This window comes from Microcaecilia unicolor, chromosome 5, assembly GCF_901765095.1.
Source record: "Microcaecilia unicolor chromosome 5, aMicUni1.1, whole genome shotgun sequence".
Classification (NCBI taxonomy): Eukaryota; Metazoa; Chordata; class Amphibia; order Gymnophiona; family Siphonopidae; genus Microcaecilia; species Microcaecilia unicolor.
Genome location: NC_044035.1, coordinates 241,846 through 266,184, shown reverse-complemented (window position 1 = coordinate 266,184; position 24,339 = coordinate 241,846). Strand labels below are relative to the sequence as shown.

General features: G+C 44.4%; 1 protein-coding gene across 2 annotated transcripts in view; it reads left to right on the top strand.

Moving 5' to 3' along the window:
- Positions 1-24,339, top strand: part of ZRANB1 (zinc finger RANBP2-type containing 1) — a gene marked incomplete at its 5' end in the record, with an annotated part of 249,239 nt that overhangs the window by 221,168 nt on the left and 3,732 nt on the right. The window contains 1 exon segment of one of the 2 annotated variants that reach the window (XM_030202551.1): positions 1,472-1,701. In XM_030202551.1, coding sequence (XP_030058411.1) covers positions 1,472-1,701 — 230 coding nt within the window. 2 annotated transcript variants of the gene reach the window in all.

Below are 24,339 nucleotides of genomic sequence, written 5' to 3'. Positions count from 1 at the left end.
GAGCTTACAATCTAAAGGACAAATGTACAGTCAGTCAAATAGGGGCAGTCTAGATTTCCTGAAAGGTATAAAGGTTAGGTGCCGAAAGCAACATTGAAGAGGTGGGCTTTGAGCAAGGATTTGAAGATGGGTAGGGAGGGGGCTTGGCGTAAGGGCTCAGGAAGTTGATTCCAAGCATAGGGTGAGGCGAGGCAGAATGAGGCAGAACACCGCTGTGTTCGCTTTAGTAAAAGGGCCCCTTAGGTTTTTATATAAAAATAATATATTTGTATATTTTATTTATTATATTTGAGTATCAGGTGCGCTCACTTTTTTTTTTCTTAAATTCTTCATTATTTGTACTCCTGGTTTTAATTTTGACCACTACCTTTATTTTGTTTCTCGTCTTTCTGGTTGGGTTGGACTTTTGCATTTCTTTCCACAGTGAATATGCTTAGAAGAAAATCAGTAGGAAAATGACTAATTAAAAAAAAATGAAATGTGTATATACAGTGGAGACAGTGTAAGTAGATGCATATTTGGTATACGTGTCTTGAGAATATGACCAGTTTCTGGCCTTTGGAAGCTGGAATTTCCAGCACTTGTATGAGAAATTCTACCAGAAGCACAGACAGCATGTCACAGTATGATAAGTATCCTAGTTGAAATGCAGTTGGTGATGGAGCTGGGGTCTGTCAGCCAGTGCAGGGGAATGGCTATACCAGTATAGGTAGTTATTTAGGTTATCAAAAAGCCTTTGAGTTAGATATAAGGAGTGATGGATATATACTAGATAGGTTTCTTATGTTTTATCTGTTAAAGATGATAGTGTACAAATGAGAAAGTGTGTTCTACAAATAGTCCCACACTGTGTTTGGCAAATGGGATATATCCTTAGAAGTGCAAGTGGGAAAACTGGGCAGTCTGGTTTGATTTTTTTCTGTCGTCTCTGTTGATTGATGTATTACCATCTGGTAGCTTGCATGATACTGCTGGTTCATTTCACATAATAATGTATGTTAAATACCAACCTCAACCTAATTTTGAAACTTTGATCTAAAGATAACGGCATCAGTTCGTTTAGCAAACACATTCAGTATTAGAAGCTACTGAAGAGTAAAATTTCTCATTTAAGATCGTCCTTTCAAGTAGGAGAGTTCTTATACTCCAGCATGTCTTCTGTATATAGCATAATTGGTGACTGAAAGAACAGTTGCTGTGTTAAGCTCTGTTAAGAACACCAAGACGCCAATTACTGGGGAGCCTGTGTATTGATGTCTGAACTGAGGTGGTAGGGACTTGTGGGTTTAAGATGTAAAAGCTGAGACTATTAAGATTTTTTTTACCATATTACATGTTTGTCAAACAGCAGAAAAACGGTCCTTCTGATGGAAGAAGATAAAGTCTTGGATCTTTTTTCCTTGGCATGGATTAGATAAGGAATCTTTTATGTGCAGATTTGATGTGCTCTTACCCTTCTCTGCTTTTGCAGGTGTCTACTTGCCTCTTCTTTGGGAACAGACCTTTTGCTGGAAGAGTCCCATAGCTTTGGGATATACAAGGGGTCATTTCTCAGCTCTGGTTGCTATGGAGAATGATGGGTTTGACAATCGTGGTGCTGGTGCTAACCTCAACACAGATGATGATGTGACTATAACCTTTTTACCATTAGTGGACAGTGAAAGGAAGCTTCTGCACATTCACTTCCTTTCTGCACAGGAGGTGAGGAATCAGGAAAAGGTGCATCCCCTTGTTTTGGCACAATATATAAGAAAAGGCATTCTGTAACTGTAGCTTAGTGTATAGAGGGTGAAATGTTGTGGGTATGCCTTCATTTAGCATGTTTCTAAAGGGTGGGCAAAGAAGGCATTACATGTTGGTACCATATGTGTTTGAGTGCTTGTGTATCGGTTGAGAGAAGGTTCCTGCAATTTCAGCTGCATTTGAATAAAAAGTTAGGATGTTTTATGGGTAGGTGCATTGTTTATGTAATAGAGTGATTTCTCAGTGCATTGTATAGAGGCAGGGAGTATGTATGATGTAGAAACTGGAATTCTACCATATTGTTATCCTCACAGCCCTGTTATGTAGATGCAGTTCTACTTCTAAACATGGTTGTATCCTGAAACTGGATCCAGTATAAGTTGCAAACAATCCCTATTGCTTGATACTATACCCTGGATTCTGTATAGTGTAGCCAAATTTCGGCACCCAAAATAATTAGTTGATGGGCTACATTTATTTAATTATTGGAGCTAACCAACCACTTAATCAGCACTAATTGTGATTTGGGTACCAATCTAGCTATGTGCTATTCTGTAACAATGGGTAGCTAAGTTGGATCATGCAAAACTCAAAAGAGGTCAAAGCCATGGGAGGGGCATGGGCAGGTCAGAGACATTCAAAATAGAGGCGGGCAGTGTTACAGAACAACAGAGATCCACGCCCAATTTGTGCACCTTGTTTTAGCTGGTGTAAGTCCTCACACCAAAATACCGAATTTGGAGTGAGTAGATAGAATTTGGCTCACATAGTGCTTATTCTGAAAGCAGGGAAAGACCCTGAACAAATGGGGACCTATAGACCGATTTCCCTATTAAATCAGGACACGAAAATTCTATCTACCCCATATGTCTATGTTTATTCCAGAACTTGACATACTGCCTTTACTTAAAACAAGGTCAAAGCGGTTTACACAAAACAATATTTAAAAGAGTCAAAATCAGAAAAGAATTCCATTAAAACAGGAAAGAGCCCATTCACACAGACCATACAGCAAGGAAATTGACACTCCAAGGGCAAATTGAAAGCAAGTTTAAAGTAATAGCTTTTCAGGAGCAGCTTGAACTTAGACAGACAAAACTCAGATCTGATGTATAATGGAAGGTTGTTCCAAAGATTGGGGGCGAGAAAAAGAATGCAGAGGATCTGGTGAATTCATAGTGGGCCTGTTTGGGGGATGGAAGGACTAAACAGTAGGCATCAAGGGAGCAAAAGGAATGGATAGCGGTTCCCGTTATCAAGAGATGATAACTGAGGAAACACAGAGAGGATAGCCAGCATGGAGGGCCTTATGGACAAGGATTTTGAACCTAGATCGGTAAAACTGTAAGAGCCAGTGCAAATGCAAGAAAAGAGGAGTAATATGATCAAATTGCTTGGCTTTCATTAGCAGCGGAATTTTGCAAGGCTTGGAGCTGCCAAAGATGGATTTGAGCAGTGCCTGCATAAACAGTGTTTCAGTAATCTAAATTCAAAATGATTAAAGCATGATTGAGTATGTGCAAAAAAGCAAAATCTAAATACTTATTAATGGACCAGAGACAGCGTAGCCAAAAGAAGCCTCTTTTTACAACCTGGTATACCTGGGGTTCAAACGAAAGATGCATGCAAATCAAGTGGACTTTGTGCCAGGCAGATATGCCTCAGTGAACCTGATGAAAATAGGCTTTACATGAGCATAAAGGTAATGGGGAAACTTCAGCCATCACTAGTGTTGATATGGAAAAGGCCTTCAATAGCAATACCTTTTCTGGGTATTGGGCAAATATGGCTTGAAGGATCTTTTTGTAGATTTAGTGAAGGTGTTGTATACTTCACCAAGGAGTGGCCTAGTGGTTAAGGTGGTGGACTCTGGTCCTGGGGAACTGAGGAACTGAGTTTGATTCCCACTTCAGGCACCGGCAGCTCCTTGTGACTCTGGGCAAGTCACTTAACCCTCCATTGCCCCAGGTACAAATAAGTACCTGTATATAATATGTAAGCCACATTGAGCCTGCCATGAATGGGAAAGCGCGGGGTACAAATGTAACAAAAATAAATAAAAATAAAATTGATCATTAATGGGAAGCTTTCACCTACGTTTGACCTGCAGAGAGAGGCTTTTGTTGTTCATAGAGACTCTTGCAGTGAAAATTAGGGAAAGTCGGAACTCGACAGCTATTCTGGTCAGAGGGATGGTATGTAGAATTAGCCTATTTGCTAATTATATCCTCCTTTACTTGGACCAGGTGCCTTTGTACCTGAAGGTAGCACTTGAATATGTCTAAGGCTTTGGGAAAATCTCAGGATTTTGAGTAAATTGTGAAAAATCAGAACTTTTGACAGTGGCAGATGCGGAACCTGAACCCTGGCACCAGCATTGCAGATCCCACCTACTAGGAAATCATTATCTAGGCATTTATTTAAACAGTAGCCCACTTATGATGTATAAGAGAAACATAGTACATCATACTGATAAAATAAAACAGCTCTGTCGGAGGTAGAAAGACTTACTTCTTTTCCTTTATGGACTGAGTTGCATTAGTAAAAATCGTTATGTTGCCTAAATTACTGTACCCACTGCAGACTATCCCGGTGTGTATCACAAAGAGGGATGAGTGGATGTTTTGCTCTATTCTTAAGGGCTTTATTTGGAAGTTAAAAGTATCATGAATAGGGATGTCCAAACTTAGTCTAGATAAAATATTTGGGGTCTTTGGAATCCCAGACTTCCACCTGTATAATGTGGCAGCAATTATGCGCTGGATTCATGAAGGATGGATGGGACATTTTAAATTCTCCTCACAGGACTGGATGGAGTCGTGGCCTTGGCCCTACTCGTTTATGAACCTTTTGCTCATGCAGGAGGGTAAGATAGGAGACCTTCACAGGTGCGATTTGAGACCACTTTGCTTAGCTTGCTGTTGGTGGAGACAGAAGTAATTGAAAAACATAAGTCCTCACTATTAATGCCACTGGTGGGAAATGCTCATTGTACCCCTGGGATGAGCAGGTCAGTCTTTTAAGAATGGGTCAGACAGTGGAGCATTGGCTTTGGCGGAGGAGCGTTTCCCTCATTTATGCAATTACGTGACAAATATACTACTCTCTAAATTCGCAATATCTTATGCAGATGGACCTGTTAACTAAACCCCACAAATCAATGAAGTACCGTAAAATATATATGAAAAGTAATAGATGGATCTTCAGACAGCCCATGAGCACGTATATTTCTTTCTGCTCAATAATGACCAGATTCTTCATCAATCCAGTGAATTTATTAAACATTTTGAACTATTTAAACTTTTTTCATTCAATTTTAAGATTTTTAATTTCACTTAAATGTCCGATTGACTTGCTATATAAGGCCACCTCTCAATATGAGTTCATATTTTGATAACCCGCGCCAGAGTTGATGCACCTAAAATACAAAAAAAAAAGAATTCCATGCTTCACCGCAATCAAATTTACATACCAAAACTTCATAAAATTATTTCTCCGAGGACAAGCAGGCTGCTTGTTCTGACATATGGGTGACGTCCACGGCAGCCCCAGGTCCGGAAAATCTTCCTAGCAACAAAGGTTGCTAAAGACTTCGAGCGCGGGGGTGCGCGCACCGTGCATGCGCAGCCATCTTCCCGCCCGTCGTGTGAAAGTCCCGCTTCAGTCTTCTTTTTTCTGCGGTCAAGAGCAGCTGTTTACGGCGGTTCTGTGCCCCAGAAAAGAAGAGCCTTCGTCTTAGCCGGCTTTTCGCCATTCTTTTCCTTCTCCGTTTGTGCTTGTGACCGAGCTGTTTCGTTTTTTCTTTAAAAAAAAAAAACTTTTTCCCGTAGTTTCTTTAGTTTAGCCTCAAGTTTCCTTTCGTCATCGTGTGCGGCCATTTTGGCCGCCCGTACGGGTTATCTCCCTTTTTTGTGCCTTTCCTTTGGCACCATCGCGAATTTTGATTTTGCTGCCGCTATTTTTCCGTTGATGACATTGAGGCCTGCCAGCGACTTCAAGAAGTGCACTCGGTGCAACCGGGCAATCTCAGGCACCGACTCTCACGCATGGTGTATCCATGGCCTTGGGCCCGACCATTGCCCAGACGCATGTAAGTTGTGCCTTAGCCTTAAAAAGCGGACACAAGCGTCGAGACAAGCTCAACGGGAACACCTGTTTGGAGCTTTGCCTGGTACTTCGACGTCGACAGCGGTACCGAGGTCGGCGGTGGTATCGATGTCGGCACCGGAGAGTGCATCGACGTCAGGAGCACAGGTAATGGCTGTCCAGACACCATCACATGCTGGCAGCAGTGAACCATCGAGTGGGTCTCCACCTGCCTCGAGGGCTCCTGCGGTGCAGGCCCATCGGGACAACCCCTTTCGGACCCGAGCCCCGAGGAGGCTTTGTGGATTCCACGTCCTCGTCGGTACCGAGGGGTACTGGTGACGTGCTTCGAGCGAATGCAAAGAAGCATCTGCACCGGTCCCCTTCTCGTCACGGTACCAAGAGCTCCGGGGCGTCGAGGGACTTGGCACCCGTGAAGCGTCGACGCTAGGAGGACCGCTCACCCTCCATACAAGAGGTATCGATGCGCCATTCTCTGGACAGCCTGGTACTGCCTCCTCCTCCTCAGCAGATTCTGACCTCGACTCCTGTACCGACTCCACAGCTTTTCTCGGCAGCCACTCTTGACGAGCGCCTCCGAGCCATTCTTCCAGGGATCCTGGAAGGGCTGCTGCAACCGTCTGTTCCGGTACCGGGGGTGCTTGCACCGTCGGTACCGTTTATAGATGTGGCGGCTGGCTCCCCGCCTGTGGTGAGGCCGTTGACGTCGGTGCCGCTTGCGGCATCGGCCTCGGCTGCCCCCTGTTGACTCGACGTCGATGGAGGGAGCTTCATTGCCGCCGGCATGGGAGTCAACTTCTCGGCATCGCCATCGAAGACATAGCTCTTCGGCATCGAGACGGGCTCGGCTTCAGACTGCGGTCAGAGAACTCCTGTCCGATACCGAAGGAGAGGCCTCGTGGGAAGCAGAGGAAGATCCAAGATATTTCTCTTCAGAGGAGTCTTGTGGCCTTCCCTCTGACCCTACTCCTAAGCCAGAGAGAAAGCTCTCTTTCCTGAAGAGTTTGTCTTTCTCGTCCTTTGTCCGGGAAATGTCTACGGCCATTCCTTTCCCGGTGGTAACTGAGGATGAGCCCAGGGCTGAGATGTTCGAGGTCCTGGACTATCCTTCGCCACCTAAGGAGTCATCCACTGTTCCTCTACATAATACTAGGACTAGAGGGCATGAGTTGAAGCTACAGTGTGGTAAATTTAAAACGAATCTGAGAAAATGTTTCTTCACCCAACGTGTAATTAGACTCTGGAATTCGTTGCCGGAGAACGTGGTACGGGCGGTTAGCTTGACGGAGTTTAAAAAGGGGTTAGATAGATTCCTAAAGGACAAGTCCATAGACCGCTATTAAATGGACTTGGAAAAATTCCGCATTTTTAGGTATAACTTGTCTGGAATGTTTTTACGTTTGGGGAGCGTGCCAGGTGCCCTTGACCTGGATTGGCCACTGTCGGTGACAGGATGCTGGGCTAGATGGACCTTTGGTCTTTCCCAGTATGGCACTACTTATGTACTTATGTACTTATGTACATAATGTCCTTAAACAGACACTGTTAAGGAACTGGATAAAACCACTATCTAACCCCACCATTCCTAAGAAGGTTGAGTCCCAGTGTAGGATTCACAGGGACCCGGAGTTGATGAAGGCCCAGTTGCCTCATGACTCGTGGGTTGTGAATTCTGCTCTCAAGAGAGCCAAAAGTACGAGAGATTTCGCCTCAGCGCCCCGGGGACAGGAGGCTCGGACTTTGGACTCTTTTGGCAGGAAGGCCTACCAGTCAGCTTTGCTCATCTCCAAAATCCAGTCTTACCAGCTCTACACGAGTATCCACTTGCGGAATAATGTGAAGCAACTGGCGGACCTGGTCGATCGGCTCCCTTTGGAGCAGGCCAGGCCTTTTCAGGAGGTGCTCAGACAGCTGAAGGCATGTCATAAATTCCTGTCCAGGGGTACTTACGATTCTTTTGATGTGGCGTCCAGAGCCGCTACTCAGGGTATAGTGATGCGCAGACTCTCATGGCTGCATGCCTCTGACCTCGACAATCGAGTCCAGCAGCGGCTTGCGGATGTTCCTTGTCGGGGAGATAATATTTTCGGCGAGAAAGTCGAACAGGTGGTAGAGCAGCTACACCAGCGGGAAACCACATTCGACAAACTCTCCCACCAGGCACCTTCAACATCTACCTCATCAGGTAGACGTTTTTATGGGAGAAGGAGGAATGCTCCCTATGCTTACAATAAACATAGATACAATCCACCTTCCCGCCAGCCTGCTCAGGCTCAACCCCAGCGCTCTTGTTCACGTCAACAGCGTGCGCCTCGACAGGCCCCTGCAGCTCCCCAGCAAAAGCAAGGGATGGGCTTTTGACTGGCTCCAGGCGAGCATAGCCGCAGTACAAGTGTTCATGCCGGATGATCTACTGGTCTGGGGGAGGTTAAAATGTTTTCACCAAAGGTGGCCTCTTGTAACCTCCGATTAGTGGGTTCTTCAAATAGTCCGGCGGGGATACTCCCTCAATTTGATCTCCAAACCTCCAAATTGCCCACCGGGAGCTCAGTCCTTCAGCTTCCAGCACAGGCAGGTACTTGCAGAGGAACTCTCTGCTCTTCTCAGCGCCAATGTGGTCGAGCCCGTGCCACCGGGGCAAGAAGGGCTGGGATTCTATTACAGGTACTTCCTTGTGCAAAAGAAAATGGGGGATGCGTCCCATCCTAGACCTAAGGGGCCTGAACAAATATCTGATTCGAGAAAAGTTCAGGATGGTTTCTCTGGGCACCCTTCTTCCCATGATTCAGAAAAACGACTGGCTATGCTCCCTGGACTTGTAGGATGCTTATACTCACATCCCGATACTGCCAACTCACAGGCAGTATCTTTGATTCTGTCTGGGAACACGGCACTTTCAGCATTGTGTGCTGCCCTTTGGGCTCGCCTCTGCCCCCCCCCTCCCCCCGGGTGTTCACCAAATGCCTGGCGGTCATTGCAGCGTCGCTACGCAGACTGGGTGTGCATGTGTTCCCTTATCTCGACGATTGGCTGGTGAAGAACACCTTGGAGGCAGGAGCTCTACAGTCCATGCAGATGATTCTCAAACTCCTGGAGCTACCCGGGTTTGTTATAAATTACCCAAAGTCCCATCTCCTTCCAGTTCAACAACTAGAATTCATAGGAGCTCTGCTGGACTCTGACAGCTCGGGCCTATCTTCCCGAGGCAAGGGCGGACAACCTTCTGTCCCTGGTTTCCTTGGCCAGAGCGTCTCAGTAGATCACAGCTCAGCAGATGTTGAGACTTCTGGGCCATATGGCCTCCACAGTTCATGTGACTCCCATGGCCCATCTTCACATGAGATCAGCTCAATGGACCCTGGCTTCCTAGTGGTATCAAGCTGCTGGGGATCTAGAGGATGCAGTCCAGTTGTCCACCGGTTTTTCACAATTCCTTGCTATGGTGTACAATTCACTCCAATTTGATCTTGGGACGTCCTTTCCAAATTCCTCAGCCTCAAAAAGTGCTGACTACGGATGCATCTCTCCTAGGGTGGGGAGCTCATGTAGATGGGCTCCATACTCAGGGAGCTTGGTCCCTTCAGGAATCAGGTCTTCAGATCAATCTTCTGGAGTCGCGAGCGATCTGGAACGCTCTAAAGGCTTTCAGAGATCGGCTGTCCAATCAAATTATCCAAATTTAGACAGACAGCCAGGTTGCCATGTACTATGTCAACAAGCAGGGGGGCACTGGATCTCGCCCCCTGTGTTGGGAAGCCGTCCAGATGTGGCTTTAGGCCCGCCATCACGGCATGTTTCTCCAGGCCACGTATCTGGCAGACATAAACAACAGTCTGTCCGACAGGTTGAGCAGGATAATGCAACCTCACCAGTGGTCTCTCAACAGGGCACTTGTCCGCAAGATCTTCCGAGCATGGGGCACCCCCTCGGTGGATCTTTTTGCCACTCAGATCTGTCCGTCCGTTCTGTTCCAGACTTCAGGCCCACGACAGATGATGCATTTCTCCTTTATTGGGGGAAGGGCCTTCTGTATGCATATCCTCCCATACCTCTGGTGGGGAAGACTTTGCTGAAACTGAAGCAGGACCGCGGAACCATGATTCTGATTGCGCCCTTTTGGCCGCGTCAGATTTGGTTCCCTCTTCTTCTGGAGTTGTCCTCCGAAGAACCGTGGAGATTGGAGTGTTTTCCAATGCTCATCACTCAGAACGAGGGGGTGCTCCTGCATCCCAACCTCCAGTCTCTGGCGCTCACGGCCTGGATGTTGAGGGCGTAGATTTCGCCTCCTTGGGTCTTTCTGAGGATGTCTCCCTAGTCTTGCTTGCTTCCAGGAAAGATTCCACGAACAGGTGTTACTCTTTTAAATGGAGGAGGTTTGCCGTCTGGTGTGACAGCAAGGCCCTAGATCCTCGCTCTTCTCCTACACAAACCCTGCTTGAATACCTTCTGCACTTGTCAGAGTCTGGTCTTAAGACCAATTCCGTAAGAGTTCATCTTAGTGCTATTAGTGCTTATCATTATCGTGTGGAGGGTAAGCCTATCTCTGGACAGCCTTTAGTTGTTCAATTCATGAGAGGTTTGCTTTTGTCAAAGCCCTCTGTCAAACCTCCTATGGTGTCATGGGATCTCAACGTCGTCCTCACCCAGCTGATGAAAGCTCCTTTTGAGCCACTGGATTCCTGCCATCTGAAGTATTTGACCTGGAAGGTCATTTTCTTGGTGGCTGTTACTTCAGCTCGTAGAGTCAGTGAGCTTCAACCCTCAGTAGCCCATGCTCCCTATACTAAATTTCATCATAACAGAGTAGTCCTCCGCACTCACCCTAAGTTCTTGCCAAAGGTGGTGTCAGAGATCCATCTGAACCAGTCAATTGTCTTGCCAACATTCTTTCCCTGTCCTCATACCCGCCCTGCTGAACGTGTAATTAAACTCTGGAATTCGTTGCCGGAGAAAGTGGTGAAGGCCGTTAGCTTAGCAGAGTTTAAAAAGGGGTTGGATGGTTTCCTAAAGGACAAGTCCATAAACCGCTACTAAACGGACTTGGAAAACTCCAAAATTCCAGGAATAACATGTATAGAATGTTTGTACGTTTGGGAAGCTTGCCAGGTGCCCTTGGCCTGGATTGGCCGCTGTCGTGTACAGGATGCTGGGCTCGATGGACCCTTGGTCTTTTCCCAGTATGGCATTACTTATGTACTTATGTACATTGGACTGCGAGAGAGCATTGGCCTTCTATGTGGAGCGGACAAGCCCCTTCAGACAGTCCGCCCAAATGTTTGTTTCTTTCGACCCCCACAGAAGGGGAGTGGCTGTTGGGAAACACACCATTTCCAATTGGCTAGCAGATTGCATTTCCTTCACTTACGCCCAAGCTGGGCTGACAAGGCGGTGGCCTTAGCTAGAAGGTTCTTAGGCTGTATAGAGAGAGGTGTGACCAGCAGAAGAAAGGGGGTGTTGATGCCCCTGTATAAATCGTTGGTGAGGCCCCACCTAGAGTATTGTGTTCAGTTTTGGAGGTCGTATCTTGCTAAGAATGTAAAAAGAATTGAAGCGGTGCAAAGAAAAGCTACGAGAATGGTATGGGATTTGCGTTACAAGACGTATGAGGAGAGACTTGCTGACCTGAACATGTATACTCTGGAGGAAAGGAGAAACAGGGGTGATATGATACAGACGTTCAAATATTTGAAAGGTATTAATCCACAAACGAACCTTTTCCGGAGATGCGAAGGCGGTAGAACGAGAGGACATGAAATGATATTGAAGGGGGGGGGCAGACTCAAGAAAAATGTCAGGAAGTATTTTTTCACAGGGAGAGTAGTGGATGCTTGGAATGCCCTCCCGCGGGAGGTGGTGGAAATGAAAACGGTAACGGAATTCAAACGTGTGGGATAAACATAAAGGAATCCTGTTCAGAAGGAATGGATCCTAAGTAGCTTAGCCAAGATTGGTTGGCAGAGCCGGTGGCGGGAGGCGGGGATGATGCTGGGCAGACTTATACGGTCTGTGCCAGAGCCAGTGGTGGGAGGCGGGACTGGTGGTTGGGAGGCGGGGATAGTGCTGGGCAGACTTATACGGCTTGTGCCAGAACCAGTGGTGGGAGGCGGGGCTGGTGGTTGGGAGGCGGGGATAGTGCTGGGCAGACTTATACGGTATGTGCCCTGAAAAGGACAGGTACAAATCAAGGTAAGGTATACACAAAAAGTAGCACATATGAGTTTATCTTGTTGGGCAGACTGGATGGACCGTGCAGGTCTTTTTCTGCCGTCATCTACTATGTTACTATGTATATGTGAGAACAAGCAACTGCTTGTCCTCAGAGAAAGCGAAGTTACTTACCTGTAGCAGGTATTCTCCGAGGACAGCAGGCTGATTGTTCTCACCAACCCGCCCGCCTCCCCTTTGGAGTTGTTCCTTTCTTTGGTTTTGCTTCATAAGTTGACTGAAGCGGGACTCTTGCACGATGGGCGGGAAGATGGCCGCGCATGCGCGCGCTCGAAGGCTTTAGCAACCTTTGTTGTTAGGAAGATTTTCCTGACCTGGGGCTGCCGTGGACATCACCCATATGTGAGAACAATCAGCCTGCTGTCCTCGGAGAATACCTGCTACAGGTAAGCAACTTTGCTTTCTCCATGGCCAGAAAACATCTGAAGGATAATGACATCTCAGTTGACATTATATCCACACCCATACTGATGTGATGATATCACCCAAATCAACCAACCTCGGGACGTATTGTCGTTTCCAAAACTTATATTTAGAGTCATCCATTCAAGTTCTTCATTCAAACCTTCTGGTTATCAATAGAAATCAAACAAAATAAAACATGGAAAAGAAAATAAGATGATACCTTTTTTATTGGACATAACTTAATACATTTCTTGATTAGCTTTCGAAGGTTGCTCTTCGTCAGATTGGAAATAAGCAAATGTGCTAGCTGACAGTGTATATAAGTGAAAACATTCAAGCATTACTATGACAGTCTGACAGGGTGGGGAGGATGGGGGTGGGTCGGAGGTATGCATGGGGACATCAAAGCATATCATTGATATTCTAACAGGATGGGTGTGGATAGGTAAAACTGAATGTAAAGCGAAAATCCAGGGTTCTTTGTAATTCAGATGCTGCTCAAAGGTCCCACCCTCCCACCGATCTCCGATCTCCAACAGCATCAAATATGGTCAGAGGGCACGTGCCTCAAATATAAACAGTTGCAGGGAATGCTAGTGCATTCCTTTTTAGAACGTCCCTCTCTAGATATATAGAAGGTTGCATTATCTGTTATATAGAGAGGATGATACAGGCTCAGATTGAATGGGATTGTAGTACTTTCTTACTAGGTGACTAGTACACACTTACTGAACAAAAACTCTCTTTACCACAGAGGAAATTTATATACAGTACCCTTATTCTGATTTTTTAAAAAAATCCTACAGTTTTGGGTGACAGACTGCACCTCCAGTGAAAAGGTGGGAATTCAAAATGCAAGAAATGGTTGTGTTGTACATTTTATATTTAGCATATATTTAGAACCCATTAGGGACAATGCAAAGTACCTGTAATAGAAATTGTAAACTGCATAGTCACCTCAGTGATCACAAGTGCTGAAAATAAGTAAATTAAATAAATTAAATTTTTCAACGAACATGTGGATAGACATATCAAGGCTGTTACAGAGAAGGTAAATAGACAAAAAAGCCAAAGGTACAAACATTCAGCCAGCAATATTCACCTACCTATCCATCTATCCCCCTAGTCCCTCCCCACTCCAGACCACATACTCCCCTTCCTAAAAGAACAGTTGACTGACCAAACTAGACATCCAGATCATTCAAAATCGTGGAGTGTACTCGCACAGTGGGGGTGGCCAAGAAAGGTGTCCAAAGTCTAAGGAATTTTTGTTTTTATCCTCTCAAATCCACTGAAAGTCTCTCCAGTCTCAAGAGCTCATGTAACTGACTTCTCTACTGGGCCAGAGTCAGCAGATCAGGATGAATCCATTGTAGAAGGAGGCAGCGTTTGGCAATGAGAAAGGCTTTATGCAGGAAGAGGCCAAAGGTGGTCAAACCTTCCTTTATCATAGACACATTGTCCAACAATGCTGCTTGTGGGTTCAGGGTCCAGATGCAGCCACATGTAGTAGCCAAGTGATGCCAAACCACCTCCCAGAAGTGATGAATTGGAGTACAGTCCCAAATATAATGTTTGTAGGGGGCTTCTGGTGCTACACATTTCACGCAGGTACCAGAAGGAAAGTCCATATTTTCGCATGGGAGAGATGAATGTACGTTCATGAGGAATTTGTAATGAAGCTCCTGCAATTGTACACTGTGCAAGAAGCGGTGCTGAGTGTAAACTGGCCAGAAATTTTTCAATGTCCTGATAACCAAAATCTGCAGTCCACAAAGAAGACCACTCGATATAGAGGATGCAGTCCTTTTGGCTGCTGTAAGATCTCATAATAATGGCCCATCAAACCCTCAATAATCAGGCGTCATCAAAAGATGATTCCACAAAAGCAGTGAAAGTTCCGAATGAGGAAGAAGACATAATGCCACACTTGAAGGTAGGCATGCTAATCCACAGGACGGAGATCATAATTTTGACACACATCAGCATATGGGAGCAACATTGGAGCATCCTCCTCCACCAAATGACAGACCCTAATGAGTCACCCGTCAGTCCAAGCTCTGAAATGGAAACTGCGAAGTCTCGGAGTAAAATCAGCATTACCCACAATGGGCAAATACTTGAATCAACAAACTGGTAGATGAAAGTGACGCTGATAATGATTCCAGACCCAACCAAGGGATGTCATTTTATCCTCCATGGCAGATGGGGAGTTCAAGCGTGGAGACAATAGGCTAAAGATAGATCCGGGCTCAAAGAGGACTCAAACACAACATCACAGAAAATTAGTTAATTATCCAGTCCTGCACAAATCGTAATTGACACGCTATGTTATAAGTTTTTATATCAGGTAAGCCCATACCTTCATCTCTTCAAAACAGCTGCAGATGGCTGAGCTATTTTCTACTTATTCAATTCTCTGGGTCTCAAAATTAATGGCAGATTCTGCAAAACATACAGCCATTGAAGCACAATCATTTTGATAAGATGGACTCTACCTCATAGAGAAACCGGTAAGGGAGACCAGCGCTGACAAAGAATGCAAGCCTCCGGTACCAGGGATGAAATGTTATCATTCAAGTGCACAAGATTCTTTGGAATAGACAAACCTAGATATTTTATGGCAGCTTGGGCCCAGCGGAGGGGAAAGGACCCTTCCATCTCATCTCCAGCTCCTCTCCCAGGCTCAAAGCCTCCAATTTATCCATATTTATCCACAAACTGGAAATGGATCCAAAATCCAACACCAAGTCCAGGGCTCTAGGGAGAGATGTCTGGGGTGCCGTAAGGGCTATCAATAAATCATGAGCAAATAAAGTCAATTTTAAAGCCCTCAGGCCCCACCGGTATTCCCTGAATTGTTCGATCATGTAGCAGCTTCAAAGCTAAAGGTTCAATGCATAGAATAAACAGGGTAGGAGATGAAGAACAACCCTGCCTAGTGCCATCCTGTATCTCAAAAGCAGGGGAAGGACACCATTGATCAATGGGTCGCAATATAAAAGGTGGATCATAGTTAGGATCAGGCCATAGAAGCCAAAATAAGTTAACACCTCCCAAAGATAAGGCCTTAACACATGATCAAATGCTTTTTCAAAATCAAAGTTTACCAAAAGTGCATCCAGTCGATGCTCCTGAACATATTTGATGACCATAAGAACTGAGCACTACATTGCGGTCTTTGACAAAACCCATCTGATGAAGCACTGCCAGCCTCGGAATGATATGGAGTTAAATGAGTTGCGAAGAGTTTTGCATAGAGCTTAACATCCCTGTAGATATGTTCCCTCATTGGGAGAAGTTGGAAAACAGTCTTCAGGATTTCTGTTCAGTTACAGGAGGATGAGTTCATTCCCTCCAGGAGGATGAGTTCATTCCCGCCTTTGGATTATAGCTCCAATTTTGGGGCGTTATCCACTGTGAGGAAAGTTCATGTTATTATGCTTTGCGGTATAACACTGCTTTGGAAGCTTCAAATACTGATGAGGCAGATGGAGCTAGCTGGCCATGAGGCACTATGGTTTTTCAGTGCTCTCTATCTCCCCCTGCTGGTTGATGGACACAACCCACTCATAATGGATTCATCTGCTATGACTAAAGGAAAGAAAATTACCAAGGTAAGAATTTAATTTTCTCTTTTGAATATGTTCTGTAATTTTGTTCTTTATAATAGTCTCAACCATTTTGTCTGGCACTGGCGTCAGGCTCACCGGTCTGTAATTTCCCGGATCACCTCAGGAACACTTTTAAAAAATTGGCATTACATTGGCCATCCTCCAATCTGATTTTAAAGATAAATTATATATTACTAACAATTGTTCTGCACGTTCATTTTTTCAATTCTACTAGTATTCTGGGATGAATACCATCCAGTCCAGGTGATTTGCTACTCTTCAATTTGTTAAATTGTGCCATTACATCCTCTAGGTTTATAGAGATTTCATTCGTTTTCTCTTACTCGTTAGCTTTGAATACCATTTCTGGCACCGGTATCTCTCCCAAATCTTCCTTGGTGAAGATCGAAACAAAGATTTCATTTAATCGCTATGACTTTGTCTTCCCTGAGAGTGCCCCTTTTACCCCTTGGTCATCTAGTGGTCCAACTGATTCTTTTGCTGGCTTCTTGCTTTTTACTATACCTAAAAAAAAAAATTTACTCTTTTGCCTCCAACGCAATCCTTTTTTCAAAGTCCTCCTTTGCCTTCCTTATCAGCGCTTTGCATTTGACTTGCCATTCCTTATGTTTTGTTTTTGTTTTTTTGTTACATTTGTACCCCGCACTTTCCCACTCTTGGCAGGCTCAATGCGGCTTACATGGGGCAATGGAGGGTTAAGTGACTTGCCCAGAGTCACAAGGAGCTGCCTGTGCCTGAAGTGGGAATCAAACTCAGTTCCTCAGTTCCCCAGGACCAAAGTCCACCACCCTAACCACTAGGCCACTGCTGTTTCTTGATCCTTCTTCCATTTTCTGAAGTATTTTCTTTTAACTCTAATAGCTTCCTTCACCTTACTTTTTAACCGTGCCGGTTGTTTGGTCTTCCTTCTTCGTATTTTAATGCATGGAATATATGTGGCCTGGGCTTTCAGCATGGTATTTTTGAACAACACCCATGCCTGATATAAATTTTTGAGCTTCGCCGCTGCTCCTTAAAAGTTTTTTTTTTCACTGTTCTCATTTTATCACAATCTTGTTTTTGAAAGTTCAATTCTAACATATTGGATTTCCTGTGTGTACTTACTCCAAAGCTGATATGAAATCAGATCGTATTATGATCTCTGTTATCATGCAGTAGGTACCAGCACCATTACCTCCTGCACCAGATCATGCACTCCACTAAGGACTAGGTCTAGAATTTTTCCTCTTTTTATTGGCTCCTGTACCAACTGCTCCATAAAGCAGTCCTTGATTTCGTCAATTTTACCTCTCTAGTGTGCCCTGATGTTACATTTACCAGTCAATATCAGGGTAATTGAAATCACCCATTATTATTGTGTTGCCCAGTTTGTTAGCCTCCCAAATATCTGGTAACATTTCTGCATCCTGTCCAGGTGGACGTTAGTACATTCCTGTCACTATCCTTTTCCCCTTTACACATGGAATTTCAGTCCATAAGGATTCCAAGATATGTTATTTTTCCTGCAGAATTTTCAATCTATTTGATTCAAAGCTCTCCTTGAATGTGGGACAGCTTAATGTCTCAGTTGTTGTATCGCAGACCCAAGGCATAGGAGCTGGGACACAGGCACCATTTGCTACCAATGGTGGAGTAAAGGTAACACAAAGTGTGTTGGAAGTATTTAGAAGGGCATTTAACATTAGATTAGATACCATCAATTATTCTGGATACTATCTACCAGGAAAAAATGTGAAAGGCAGATAACTACGAAGGATTTAACTTTGGACTTATTAGAAGTTGTAGAAGACATTCACTTTTCTAGAAATTCTTGTGGAACACTAGTGGTAACTCTGGTTAATAGTGCTGATAGAAATTTGTTACTTATCATTTAGTTTAGATCTAAGGAGAAATCATTTTTGGGATGGAAGATTGTGGTGTTCCCAGATGTATCACAGGAGATTCAGAAAAGAAGAAAGCAATTTGTGTTAATGAGATTGGGAGTGCTTCATTAGGAGCCTCCTTTTATCTAAAGTTTCCCTGCAAATGTATTGTAATATATCAGTCACAGACTTGTCTTAGATTGGTTATTCCTTCACCTAAACACACTTTCTTTTGGGTAGCACCAATCCTTTTGAACAAAAAAACCCAAACAATTAAAATATTTTTTTACTCAAGCATTTGGTTTATCTTCCAGTCCAGGAGGGAGGGGAAAACTGACTATGAATGTCTGTAAAATGTTTTAAGATGTATTATGATGGTTCTTATATGTTTAGGATGCTCTTGGACAGGAGTGGAAACATCAGACTTTGAGGGCCACAGCCCAGTCGGGTTTTCAGGATGTCCCTAATGAATATAAATGAGATCTATTTGCATGTGCTGCCTCCTTTTTTTGGAGTCCACTTGTTGCAGCACCTTTCCTGTTCTGTTTTCTGTTTAAGGCCACTTGTAGCTAGGGAGTCCCATGCTGTGAGAACTTATCCTACTTGATTTCTGAGAAAACCAGCAGAATACAAGTCCTCACATCCCACCCACCTCCCCTATGAGTTGTCGTCTACTTCAAACTTTTAGAGACTGAAGGACATCCTGCAAAACAGTGATGGGCAGTAAAGTGCTTGTATACAGAGGCTTCTCAAAACCTTCTAAAATCTAAGTTGAAGTTTTGGGGACAGATCACCCAACTGTAAAGATTCATACCTGCTGTCAGCAGAAAACACAAGCTACATGTAAGTAACTTGGGTGCCTATATTTAGACCATGGGAGTTTGCTGGGCTAACTCCCATGGTCACTTCTAAACCCGGTTATTCAGTGCTGGGCTGTTTCTGGTGACCAGCGTTGAATAGCCGGTTTATTTTTGGCCAGTTAGAAGATTGAATATCAACATAGCCAGTTAGACTTAGCCGGTTATCTTCTAACTGGTCAAAGATATTCATACAGCCAAATATAATCACTAAAGTGAGGCTGAAAATTGGTGGATAGCCGGTTATGTCACTATCTGCTAGCCGCCAACCAGTGGTATTCAGCAGGAGATAACCGACTATCCCCTCCTGAATATCGCCAGATAAACTGGTTATGGGGCACTTAACCAGCCAGATGCTGATCCTGGCCAGTTAAATGTTTTTGAATATTGGGAGGTTGGTAGTGTTCTCCAAGAACGTTAAAGCCATGCTGGGTCAGACCAGAGTCCATCAGGCCCAACATCCTTTCTCTGAAAGTGGCCAGTCTGGGTCAGAAGTACCTGGCAGATCCCAGGAAGTGACCAAAATTTGATGTAAACCCATTCTGTCCATATTATATTTTATCTACCATTTGGATACCCAGTCTTCCAAGCTGGTCCAGCACTTTCTCACAAACTACTTCTGAATGAACTCTGAATAATTGTGACTTCTCTGCAAATTTCAATAAATGGTCCTGCAGTTTTTCACAAATCACTTTTAAATTAACAACTTTGAATAATTGTGTTATCTGCAGATTTCAGCTTTTCACTCATTTCCTTTTCAGATTTATATTAAAAAAATGTTTTAACTTATTAGTTCCAGTACAGAAAACTGATGACTAAGTAGTCCTGCTCCCCTTTCTAGCTTCTATCCATTTTCCGGTCACCAATAGGACATTAAGGGGTCCTTTTACTAAGCTGTGAGAAAAAGGGTCCTGCTGTAGCAGCCGGGGCCGTTTTACCCGCACACCAGGGCCCTTTTTACCGCAGCGGGTAAAATGCCCCCCCCCCCCCCCCAAAAAAAAAAATGGCCACACGGTAAGATAACCCATACTGCTTGGCCATGCAGTGGAGAGCACTTACCACCACCCGTTGAGGGTTAGTGCTGAGCTACAGAAAAAATGTCCAGGGCACCAAAAATGGTACGTGGTCCAGCTGGAACTACTGCCGGCGACCACGTTGGGCCGGTGGAAGTTCCGGATTAGTGAGCGGTAAGCCTGCATTGGGCTTACTGCTGCTTTATTTTTTTAAAAACCCTCTAGTCTTGGGATAGAAAGCAGTTTTCTCAGGAGTTTCTCATGCAAGGACTTTGTGAAACATCTGAAAATTCAGATACACTATATTAACTGGCTCACATTTGTCCACATGGTCACGCCTTAAAAAAAAAAGTATCAGATTGGTGAGGCAAGACTTCCCTTTGATAAATCCATGTTAATTCCCTCATTAAACTATAATGATATATATTCAGTAATTTTGTTTTACAGAATAGCGCCTACAATTTGCCCAGGACTACTACTACTATTTACTACTATTTAGCATTTCTATAGCACTACAAGGCTGACATCTAGTTCACCTGCCTTTAGTTTCTTGATTTGCCTTTGAAGCCATTTCCAGAAATTAGCATTACATTGGCTATCGGTTGATTAAAATTCGCCCTCCTTACCGTCGATGCAGTTGCACAGGCGATCAGCAGGTTCTCCAACACTCACTGTAAACTAGATACCTGTCCCAACTACCTAATGAAATCCACCCCTGACCGCTTCATAGCAGACCTCATATCCCACCTAAACTACATGCTTCAGCAAGGTCTCTTCCCTAAGGAAAATGGCAATATCCTACTCACTCCAATACCAAAAGACACCAAGAAAACAACAAATTAAATCACTAACTACAGTAGCCTTTTTCAGCTCACCTTTTAACCATCCTGGCAATTATTCAAGCTCCTTTCTCCTTTTTCAATGAATGGAATACTTCTGATCTGGGCTCCCAAGAAGTTATTTTTAAATAGGGTTCATACCTGATGTAAATTATTAAAGTTTGCAGCTACTTCTTTTAAAAGCAATAAAGGGGGGAAAAGGGATTTTGGATTTAACTAAACCCTTTTTCAATTATATCTCAAGGCAAGTTACATTAAAGTTCAGAGAGCTTCCAATCTAAGGGGCCCATTTACTAAGCTGTGATAAGCATTAACATGTGCCTACTCCAGGATGCACTCGGGTATCCTGCGTTAAGTTTTGCATGAGTACGTGGTACCCATGCGCTACAAAATAAATATTTTTTAGTGCTGGGGCGTGTTTATTTAGGCGCGGAGGGATTACGAAAAAAAGATAGCATTAGAGGCAAAAAAACATAGTAAAAAAATTTTTTGGTATATTAAAAGCAGGAAGCCGGCAAAAGAATCGGTTGGGCCGCTGGATGACCGAGGGGTAAAAGGGGCGATCAAGGAAGACAAAGACGTAGTGGAGAGATTGAATTAATTCTTTGCTTCGGTCTTCACCGAGGAAGATTTGGGTGGGATACCGGTGTCGGAAATGATATTTCAAGCGGATGAGTTGAAGAAACTTACTGACTTCACGGTAAACCTGGAGGACATAATGGGGCAGTTCAGCAAACTGAAGAGTAGCAAATCTCCTGGACCGGATGGTATTCATCCTAGAGTACTGATAGAACTGAAAAATGAGCTTGCAGAGCTACTGCTAGTGATATGCAATTTATCCTTAAAATTGAGCGTGGTACCGGAAGATTGGAGGGTGGCCAATGTAATGCCCATTTTAAAAAAAAGGTTCCAGAGGAGATCCGGGAAATTATAGACCGGTGAGTCTGATGTTGGTGCCGGGGAAAATGGTAGAGGCTATTATTAAAAACAAAATTACAGAGCACATCCGAGGACATGGGTTACTGAGACCGAGTCAGCACGGCTTTTGTGTGGGGAAATCTTGCCTGACAATTTACTTCAGTTCTTTGAAGGAGTAAACAAACGTGGACAAAGGGGAGCCGGTTGATATTGTGTATCTGGATTTTCAAAAGGCGTTTGACAAGGTACCTCATGAAAGGCTACAGAGGAAATTGGAGGGCCATGGGATAGGAGGAAATGTGCTATTGTGGATTAAAAACTGGTTGAAGGATAGGAAACAGAGAGTGGGGTTAAATGGGCAGTATTCACAATGGAGATGGGTAGTTAGTGGGGTTCCTCAGGGGTCTGTACTAGGACCACTGCTTTTTAATATATTTATAAATGATTTAGAGATGGGAGTAACTAGCGAGGTAATTAAATTTGCTGATGACACAAAGTTATTCAAAGTCTTTAACTCGCGACAGGATTGTGAAAAATTACAGAAGGACCTTACGAGACTGGGAGACTGGGCAGCTAGATGGCAGATGGTTTAATGTGAGCAAGTGCAAGGTGATGCATGTGGGAAAAAAGAACCCAAATTATAGCTACGTCATGCAAGGTTCCACGTTAGGAGTTACGGACCAAGAAAGGGATCTGGGTGTTGTCGTCGATAATACACTGAAACCTTCTGCTCAGTGTGCTGCTGCGGCTCGGAAAGCAAATAGAATGTTGGGTATTATTAGGAAAGGTATGGAAAACAGGTGTGAGGATGTTATAATGCCGTTATATCGCTCCATGGTGCGACCGCACCTTGAGTATTGTGTTCAATTCTGGTCGCCGCATCTCAAGAAAGATCTAGTGGAATTGGAAAAGGTGCAGCGAAGGACGAGTAAAATGATAGCGGGGATGGGACGACTTCCCTATGAAGAAAGACTAAGGAGGCTAGGGCTTTTCAGCTTGGAGAAGAGACGGCTGAGGGGGAGACATGATAGAGGTATATAAAATAATGAGTGGAGTGGAACAGGTGGATGTGAAGCGTCTGTTCACGCTTTCCAAAAATACTAGGATTAGGGGGCATGCGATGAAACTATGGTGTAGTAAATTTAAAACAAATCGGAGAAAATGTTTTTTCACCCAACGCATAATTAAACTCTGGAATTCGTTGCTGGAGAACGTGGTGGAGGCGGTTAGCTTGGCAGAGTTTAAAAGGGGGTTAGACGGTTTCCTAAAGAACAAGTTCATAAACCGCTACTAAATGGACTTGGGAAAAATCCATAATTCTAGGAATAACATGTATAGAATGTTTGTACGTTTTGGAAGCTTGCCAGATGCCCTTGACCTGGATTGGCCGCTGTCATGGACAGGATGCTGGGCTCGATGGAAACCTTGGTCTTTTCCCAGTGTGGCATTACTTATGTACTTAGCACATGAGCTGATTAGCATAGCTGGAGCTAATTGATTAGTACATGATCAGCGCGTGAGCTCTTACTGCCTCCAAAATAGGTGTCTGTAATTGCTCACTGGCTAATGGGAAAATTAGTGTGTGGCCATTATTGCAGAAATGTACAAATTAGTCATTTACCAGCAGCACTAAAAGTGACCTTAGCGCGTGGAAATGATCTGCGTTGGGACTAGCGTAGCCCACTTTTTAGCTGTGCTTAATAAAAGGACCCCAAGTCTGTACCTAAGACAGTGGAGGGTTAAATGACCTGCCCAAAATCACAAGGATTTGAACCAGTCTTCCCTAGTTCTCTACCTGCTCGAAGCATTAGGCTACACCTCCAGTACCATTTTAGTTTCTCTAACCATTTTCCTCATTTTATGACAGTCTTCCTTTTGAAAGTTAATGACTAGGGCAGTAAATTTTCTTAGGGACTGATGCACAAAGCTTACCATGCTAGGAACATCCGGTTTTGCCTGGTGGGGTTCTGTGTCCATCTTACCGATCGCGGTAGCAGGCGACGATAATCCTATGCAAATGTATTACAATTAGCTGATTAGTATTAAAATAAGCATTCCGAGCGATGTACAGAAAGTAGCAGAATTTTCCGTGAGGTCTGGAGCTGTCATTTTGTGAGGGCAACTTCTGGGAGAAGCACTCTGCATGTTTCAAGAGCAGAGAGTAGAGGGGTGGAGAAACAAGTGGGGGGGAGGGGGGCTTTCAGTGATGTAGAGATTTTTTTTCCATAAATAGCAGATTACTCTGATGCTGGCTGCACCTTCTTCCTGCAGCTTACTTGTCTTCCCTCAGGCTGCCCCCAATGATTTTGCTTGGGAATCTCATCCTTGCTGTAAGACCCCCCAGCTGACATCATACGGGCAGACAGCCAATCGGCTGGGGGAAATCCCCTATGATGTCAGCTGGGGGGGGGGGGGGGGAGAGAAACAAGCAGTTGGCTGGGAGAAAGCCCCTATAATGTCAGTTAGTGGGTCTTTCTGCAAGGAGAAGATTCTCAAGCAAAAATATTCAGGGGCAGACTGAGGGAAGGCAAGGAAGGTGTAGGAGGAAGGCAGCGGAGCCAGAATCTGAGCACTACAGGGGAAAGGAGATGGGGAAACACTGGAGCTAGCAAGTACTACAGAGGAAAAGAGAGAGTACAGCAGGGGGATTCCTGGGCAGAGAGACTAGCAAGCTCATCAGTAGGGAAAGAACCTAGCACATGCGCAGAACAAAGTTACGTGACTCATTTGCATGC